Here is a 9,052-nt window from a genome sequence, read left to right on the forward strand (position 1 = left end):
TCGAAGACATGAAATTTCTACAAAATTCTATTTCAGCCCAAACTCTGCTTAAACGTTTAGGGTTTCATTTCAACTTCTCCACGTATAAAAGGAAAACCCTAACTATGTTTTTCAGAGCTCTTATAGACTTTGGAGGTGCTCTTGCGAGATCTAAAAGTATTGTGCCTTCCTCTTTCAAAGTCATCATCGGAAATCATTTGCATATCATTAGATCCGATAGATCTGAAGTTGCTGTAACAAGATCAACAATAGTTGATGATCTAACCTTTCAAGGGTGGTCTTGGAGTCACAAACTGGAGAGTTTGTGTTGCTAAATCTTTGAGTGGGATCTTAAAGTCACAAGCAATGGTGCTTGTGTTGGTGTAAATTCGAGAAGAGAAGGAGTCCATGGATTAGGAGCTTGCATGTGGTTGTGTTAGTAAGTTACTACATGAGGTAGCAATAGATTTAGGGTTAAATCTGATTGTAAAAACTTCAATTATCTTTTGTGGATTTACTTTACCTTGAGGATAGCTAGGTCAAATCCTCCCCAGATTTTTACCTTGAAACAGTTAGTTTCATCAATTTTCTAGGTCATTATATCGTGGTGTTATTTACTTTTCTGCTTTTGTGCATAATATGATATATGCTTGTTTAACCTAAATTTGAATAATTAATCTAAGTAATCACTTGGTTAATATATTAGATTCAATAATCTGATTTGAGGGGTCTAGACAAACAAACACCTAGAACCAGGCTGTTCAGGCCCTCCCTTGCGTCAGTCCTTGATGAGAACTGTAACAACTTTGCTAGAAAATAAGATAAAATTTACCTTTACATGAAAATTTAAAATTCCCGTTATAGTCGAAAGGGTTACTTTTTATCTAAAAGGCTTATCGAGAATTATATTTGGATAAAGATACTTTAAATGTCATTAAAATATTAAATTGTTCCCTTTCTCCACTTCTTTGTCCCACTAATTAAAGCGTAGATTCTATTATCTCTAATGCTCTGTCATGTTTTTAATCTTCTTCTCTTCTTTTCCATTTTTTTTTTTTTTTGTGTGCGCGCAAAGAATTTCATGTAGTAAGGCGAGCTAATTTTAGTTAGGCTTGTGATTATAATGGTAGAGGAATGCATTATATTTCCTCCATTCTCTCTGTGTTGCGAGTTTCTGTGGAATGAATTTTTCCTTTAAGTAGAAAAAATAAAATCATATATAGTACGTCTACTTGAAGCCTGACCACTCCATTGGAGAGCACACAGCAAATGAACAGGTTAAGATGTCATTTACAATTTGAGAAGTACTCTACATTGAAAATACGAAAAAGCACAAGCAATTTTGATTTGTGCAATTCTTTTACAAATACAATTCATGTTTTCTGATTTACATCCAGCGAACGAAATAATAAAGTATGAAGATTAATTAATTATATATAAATTACAATATGAATCAACCCTTCTATTACTTGTATTCCCAACAAGGGATAAAACCTATGAACAAAAAACAAACACATAACCTATACTTATAATACATTTTCATGTAGAAAAACCAAAGGATAAAGAACGAAATTAGAAATTTTCCTTATGGAAATCAAACTTGGTGGAGGTTTTCCTGGAAAAGTCTTGAGCTAGACTTCTTAGCTCCCCAACCAATCCATGCGCACCACAGTAAAAGACCCCTACAACAAATGAAACAACACAATCAGCTTAACTTAAATTTCAACATTAAATTTTTTTTTTGGATAGAAATAATCCCATGTGATCGAGTTAAATAAATGGAAGACTTACCAACTCTTTCATTGGGGTGCTTAAGGGCTACATGCTTAAAAACGTTACGCCAATTTGGTCTAGCAAAATGGGTTTTGACCCGTGTGCCCGAGACAATATCCACACCATTTTTAGCATGTTGTAGCGACTGAAGCATAGTGATTAAAGCTGATCGAGCATCTCCTTCTTCATAAACACTAGTGCAGTAATTGTGAAGCTCAATTACCCCATTTCGATCATTTTCCGCTACCTCATTCATCACACCCCTAAACCACTCAAACGATCCTTGCTCGCGAGTAACCCAATAGAAGTAAGCTCGTTTGGTAGCGAAAGGTTTTCTCTTATTGGATTTTACACCACTCTCTACCATCCCTTCATCTATTTCCCCTTGCTGCTTAATATTATTAAGCACATCTTTAACGATGCTAATTAAAGGGGTGGCACCAATGCCAAGGCCAACGAGGAGTAGGACATCATACATTTTATAGTCTTGTGCAGGAGCTCCATAGGGTCCATCTACTTTTAGTCTTGGCATCCTGTTAATATGTTCCAAAATTTCATAATTAATGATCAATATTGAGAGTTCATTTACACTTTGAAAGTACACAATTGAGGAAAAGTGAGAAATTATTTTTTAAAATTATTTTAAAATGACTAGATGTTTTATTTTTGAAACAAAATATTAAAAATCACCTTGGTTTGTTATTGCCTTGTCCAATGTCGGCTCTTAGAAGGCCACTTTGGTCGCTAGAAGGAGGCTGACATACCTATAAAAGAAGAGAGAAAATCTTTAGGCTCATAGAAAAGAACACAGTTTTTTCTTGAATGATTGGTAAAATTATGGAAAATGAACCTTGGAGAAAACAGCTTTGAGTCGTGATGTCCAGTCACCTAAGGTGCGTATGTGAATGCTTAGATAATCATCTCCTGGGGCTGAAGTAATTGAAAAAGGATGCCTGAAATGCAATATGTTCTCATCAATGATAATCATAATGATAATAATAATGTTGATGATGATAATAATAAGAAGTAGCTATTGAATTACCATTGAAAGGGAGAGACAGCTGAACAATTTACAAATATATACTGTCCACTAGTGTACTTAAAGCCTTGAGGTTTAGACATATGCAATGCCAACACATTTCCAGGGTACACTGCAACCTGAAAATACACAACAAAATTTAATTTCTTCAACTCGTAGAGATAAATAAACCACACATTTATTTTCATTGTTGAATTTGTAAATGATGATTGTGTCAGTGTCATTAAAATGTACCTTTAATATCCGCACAGTTTTGTAGCCAGACCTCAATGCACGAATCAAGCGTTCACATGCATAGAGTAAAATTGGGACAGCCAGATACATCCAAGTCTGTGACAATGTAGCACAAATCAAAGTTAGGAAATAATATTTTGGGAGAAAACGAATTCCACAACACAGAAAAAGGCCATTTCCAAATTGGAACAAGAATATGAGATGCTTACCGTCTTTTTGTACCATTTCTTGGAGAGGTAGAGGTAGTATCCATGCACTACAAAGAGGACATAGACAATAACAAATAAGTGGTGGGAGTACCAGAAGGCATTGAACCCTGTGAGCTTCTTTAGAGTTTTTGGAAGGTGTAGCCTGCTACGACGGAACCAAGGTTGGGCTAATGTGTATGCTATAGCCATAAGCACCACCATAACCACGCCGGTCCAACCCTCAGTTCCCTTCACGAACCACCAATAGTCATCCGGCCTCTTTTCACCAAAAAATTGCTTCATTGGCTCGTATTCTTCATCAGTCGCATGTAGTAGCCTAGGAAAGTCACATGTTAAATGTGCACCAGCATGTAGCCCAACTCCAATTGCAATTCCAAAAGCAATTACCTGAAGAATTTGAGTTGAATTAATAAAAACTAAAGGTGAAATTTAGTAAGCTCTCATTTTTATTGAATTTTGATTCAATTGAGTTAGGCAATAGAGTTTCCAATTAATAATGTACCTTATGGAAATTAATATTGTCATCAAAGGGTACCACCATTCCTAATCTGGTCTTGCTTCTAAGCCAAGTAATGGTATTTCTGCACACGGGTAGAAGAATTAGGGCCATGTTGAACTTAAGGGTCTCGGCTGCACCCTTAGCAGTTGTGACACAATAGCCCATGACATCAAACACGGCCCTATGCTTATACTGAATGAATTTCCAAGTGAAAAGGCCTGCACAAATTGAAAGCCATAGGGCAATGATCCAAAGCCGCTTCCAATTGTCTTCGATGAAGTAGGTGACTCCCCGGTAGCACCGCTTGATGGGGTTATACTCCTTGGTTGGGACTAGCTTTTGGCTCAGTAGCTGGCTTAGAACACGACTATCACCCCCTCTGTCGGCTGATTTTGTTGGAGCTTGGAGGAGTAGCATTTCCAAGTTGAACAGCTGCAAGACATAAACTTTGGTTAAATTTTGGTCCTTTGGGACTTGGTTACTAAGTTCTAACTTGGCCCAATTAAAGTGAACTCAGCCCATTTGCTTGAAATCTAGGAAGGCTAATCCCTATTATGAGTAATTCGGCCAGTTTTGCATTCAATGGTTAATGGGTTCTTACAAAAGTGTAAAATAAATTATTGGAGAAACATTCAGAGAACAGTTTTCATATCATTTTTTTTTTTAAATCATAAAAGAAAAGCTAATTCTTCACTTCCAAACAGGTTATAGTCAATTTTCAATTTCTGGATTATACTTTGGGCTCCTATGCTACGGAAAATTTGGGTCAAACTTGTTCTAATGATCTTTCTTTTGGGCTAAGCTCTGACTGGCCGAACTATCTAAGCCCATTTCATTCAGCCCAACGTGCATTTCTAATTAAATCATGTGGTATTGAGGTAAAAGTAATTATATAAAATAAGATATAAACCTCAATGTATCCAAGGTTGTCTGGGTCCAGCTCTTCAATGATCAAGGCAGCATATTCTTCGGCATGGTCTTGGATATTTGACAACTTATTTGCAGAAGCACTCAAGGCAATAATCTGGAAAATTAAGCAAATTAAACTTAAAATCATCTATATTTTCTCTATCAAATAATTAATTGTAGTAAAAATTTAAAATTAATTCATTTTTTACATGTTAATTTCCATAATCTCACCTCTTTCACCTCTTCTTCTGTAATTCTACCGTCAGCATTTTTGTCGACCCTGCATTTGGATAGAGTTAGCTAGTGCTTATGAAAATAATGTAACTTCTTAAAAAAAAATTATAATTTAAAGGAAAAAGTACTATTTCGATCTTTAAGTTTTATCAAAAATTTATTTTTTATCCTTAAACTTTAAAAAGTTCATTTTTCGTTTCTAAATTATTAAAATGTTCTTCTTTTTTTACTCTAAATTGTTAAAAATGTTATACTTTCTATCTTTAAATTTGACTTGAAGTTTATTTTTCATCCTTGAAATATTGAAAAAATTATTTTTTTCATTCCTAATTAAAAAAACTTTTTACAAAATTTAAGGATGAAAAGAGAACTCTTTAAAGTTTAGGAAGAAAAAACAAACTCTTAATAAAGTTTAAGGATCAAAGTAGTATTTTACTCTAATTTAAAATGAAATTGTATTTGAATCTATAATTTATAATTCAGTGAGTCTCTAATTTTGGACTACAATCATTATTCTCACATGTTTCTGTACAATTATTGTTAATTATTTAGCGCACACAAAAAAAAAAAAAAAAAAAAAATCCCCTGTTCAAACCTGTCAATTATTGTCAAAATTTCCGGCGCAAATGTATAATCATAGAACTATGATAAACTTAAAGCTTATCTACAAAGAGATACACTTCTATCTTCTACGACACCATGCTAAGCCCCACATAAAAGTTTCCGTGTTTAGACAACTTAATTATTAAAATAACATCATCCGTTGTCACAATCAGAGGAAAGAAAAATGGTGTCTGCAGGCTGTAGCAGTATTCTTATAACCATAGAAAACACATGCAAAATGCATGAAAATTGGTTGATGCTTTGCTTGACTTAAAAAGTATATTATAATTTGCTAAAAAAAAAAAAGTATATTATAAATTCAATATATCTTCTATCTATGTATTACAGGAAGTTGAATTGGTACCTCCTCGTATATAAAATACTTGGAATTCAGAAAAAAAAAAAGGGAATAGCAACATATCATGTATATATATATATATATATATATATATATATATAGAGAGAGAGAGAGAGAGAGAGGAACATAACTGAAGCGTGGTCAGAAGTTGCATTGTAAAAGAATGACAAAAACTTACATGTCAAAAAAAGTTTGCAGTCTTGCATCAAAGCTCTCATCAGTAATTTGTTCCCAAAATTCATGCAGCTCAGCTTTGGTTATGGAAGATGATGTTATTCCTCTTCGACGAGCCAATGCATCAAACAATTCGCTTGCAAACTCGCTCGACTCTTTCATCCCTAACCACAATCACACTAAATTTCATCAACTTTTGGGTTAAATTAATAGTCCAAAAATAAAATTGTGCCTAAATTAGAAATTTTCAATCAAAACGATGTCATTATAAGCAATAATAATAATTTCTTTTAGAAATACATATTCAAGATGTTATAACAATAACACCAACTAAGTCTACTCTCAAAATTTTAGGAATGACTATGTATACTCAATAACTATTTGGAGTCGCATGTATTTTTTATTTTTATAATTCTATTGAAGAGATTATATATTGATCAAAATAAGTCAGTAACTTTTATTCACACAAAAAAAAAATATAAGTTTGTTTCCTTTTTAGGGGATTAATTAACGGCAAATTATTTGTCTCACGTTTTTAATTTCCACGTACATTGATTTGAAAAATGTGAATACCGTATGTCTACACTTTGTAATTGGTTGATTGGTGTGTACGAAGTTTGACTAAGAGTTAGAAAATCGGTGCTAGGATTGAAACATTTGCCATTTTGAAGAGTTACAATATATAGATGCTCTTAGTCTATTGTTAGACACAAATTCTTACTAGCAAGGACAGGTGTATTGAAAATATATGCAAAAGAAACAAATACAAACACAAGCAAAACTAAGAAATCAAACAATTGCGTACCTATACATTGGCCAAACCGCGCTTTGGAAAGCGTCCCATTGATAGCCAATTCATCAAACCGAGCTTCAACTTGGGACCAACCTTCAGCTCCCACATTCTTGCTCATGAATTTTAGGCCTTGGAGGGCACGAGCAGCCCCAGATTTTGTCCTATCAAATTTGTTAAACCTCTTCGAAGATGTCATTCGCTTTAGCTCCTGTGATACTTGCCTAAGTTTAAATGAGAGCTGGGAACCAAATGAATTAGGCCTTTTCTCAAGCTGGCTCGCTAAATATGCAGTCTCTGAGTCTCCTCCCCTAATGTTTTGCACTGAAACTGAGTCATCGCGTACATCTAGTGTGATCTCTACATAACATTCTTCATCTTTGAATCTTGCACTCTTCTTGCTGCTGTTTCTTTTGTTGGAGACTAATGGACCACTTAAAGGGCCACTATAGCCTACTCGTGTGCTACTTGTGCTGTCACACTCTGACAATGAGTCACTTTGGTTTTCTTGGATCTCCATGTCTAGCAGCTTAAACCAATGCTCTGCAAAGAAAACATTTTAGTACAAAAAGTTTACAAACCTGACAATGAAACCTGATAATGACTAAGAAAATTAGTTATGGATTAGGAAAGCAATTATATTGATGATGATTCCAAGACTTCCATTGGGAGAACAAGGGGCATGGTGCTAATTTCTTGACAACGAAACAAATAAGTACACCCTGCTAATTAATATGCGCTATACGAGCCTTAAGACATGTTTAATGCAAGGGAATGTATGACTTTAAAGCTAATTATAAAGGGGCTCATTCTTAGAAAAATACCTCTGCTAAGTTCCTAATATTACTAGCTAACTAAAAAATGCTCATCAGATTTTGATGAATAAGATACCTATGAGGCAAGGCAAACTGTCAAAGAATTTGATAGACTGAGCAACATTGAAAACTTGGAAACTTATAGAGAAATTATTGAATTGAAATAACAAATAAATTGAAGAACATTTCTTAGACAACTGGATAATGTGTGTGAAAGGCTTGAGCCAGAGCCTTACCCTGTGAATGCTTTGGAGTTTCTAAGAAATGTAATATGATTGTTTGGTCTTGAATAGAAGAAGATTGCACTTTGTCAGAAAGATTGAGAAAGCTGGATAAGAAATTGAGGAGGGTGGGAATGTTTATATTGGTGGCTAAATGTGAAAGAACTAGCTAGGGCCTAGGTGGACAAGTCAGAAAGACAGAAATCCATGGGCGCATCTGGGTTGGCTGAGTGTGTTGGTTGTGTGGGAGTGGTTAGGCTTCAAACTAGTGATATGTCAAATTGTCAATTTTCAAACATATCAACAACCCAGTTTCGACCAAAAGAAAAGAAAAAGTAAAAAGATGTACAGTATATGAGAGAGTGAAAATCTTACCATCATAATAAAGATTAAAAAGATTGAGGGTAAAGTATGCTTTTGCTCAGCATGTACAATTTTAATCTTTCACTTTTAAAAAATTTGGATTTTAATTTGTGCTTCAAATTTCAAAAGAGAACAATTTTGTCCCTTTGTCAAAGGGCTTAGTTTTTTTTTTTTTTTTTTGTTCACTTAAATGTATGATTTTTTTTTATATAAAATTTGATTTTGTGCCATTAATTATTGGGTTCATTTGACATTAATTCGTAAAAAAGAGTAATTATTCAGTAGTCAATGAATAATGCGCCCTTCTCTTACATAAAAACGTCTTGTTAATTAGATTCACAGAGAGAACTATCTTTTGTGTGAAGGGAGAGTGTTGCTTTCAAAGAGTACTAAATAAATCTTTAATATGTGGTTTGACTAATTTGATCTCTAAAATATGAGACATTTCTACTTCACTTTTGTAATTTAAATAGAAAATAGATGGAGATAGTTCCCTTTTCTAATTTCAGGGAACAAATTCAATCTTTTTAAATTTGATGGATCAAACTGAACTTACATACAAAGGCAAAAAATATGATTTATCCAAGACTTTAATTGATTGGTGCTAAGGTCAACTTTAATAAAGTTGTGGCAAAGAATGTAAATTATTAACTTAATTAAGCAAAAAATACATGTTATGCTTTTATGCCACTTGCTACGACATGGGTCGCGATACAAATATAAGATAAGATATGAGTTTCAATTAGTTTAATTGATAAAGTTTATTATCTTTGAACAAGGGATTTAAATTCAAATTCTATTTACATAAAAAATTCAAGTAACATCTTGGCTTGATGAATCGTCATCATAAAA

General features: G+C 33.7%; 1 protein-coding gene across 1 annotated transcript; it reads right to left on the reverse strand.

The window, feature by feature from the left end:
* Positions 1–1,265: 1,265 nt before the first annotated feature.
* LOC142628241 (respiratory burst oxidase homolog protein B-like) lies at positions 1,266–8,005 on the reverse strand. The gene is made up of 13 exons (XM_075802301.1): positions 7,853–8,005; positions 6,817–7,344; positions 6,016–6,175; positions 4,874–4,922; positions 4,644–4,757; positions 3,737–4,165; positions 3,235–3,621; positions 3,026–3,121; positions 2,795–2,910; positions 2,603–2,705; positions 2,443–2,516; positions 1,771–2,285; positions 1,266–1,661 (listed from the first exon to the last, which is right to left on the reverse strand). The coding sequence occupies exons 2-13, from the start codon at positions 7,319–7,321 to the stop codon at positions 1,552–1,554; spliced, it is 2,658 nt and encodes an 885-aa protein (XP_075658416.1). The 5' UTR covers positions 7,322–7,344; positions 7,853–8,005; the 3' UTR covers positions 1,266–1,551.
* Positions 8,006–9,052: the final 1,047 nt, after the last annotated feature.

This window comes from Castanea sativa, chromosome 3 (genome assembly GCF_040712315.1).
Source record: "Castanea sativa cultivar Marrone di Chiusa Pesio chromosome 3, ASM4071231v1".
Classification (NCBI taxonomy): Eukaryota; Viridiplantae; Streptophyta; class Magnoliopsida; order Fagales; family Fagaceae; genus Castanea; species Castanea sativa.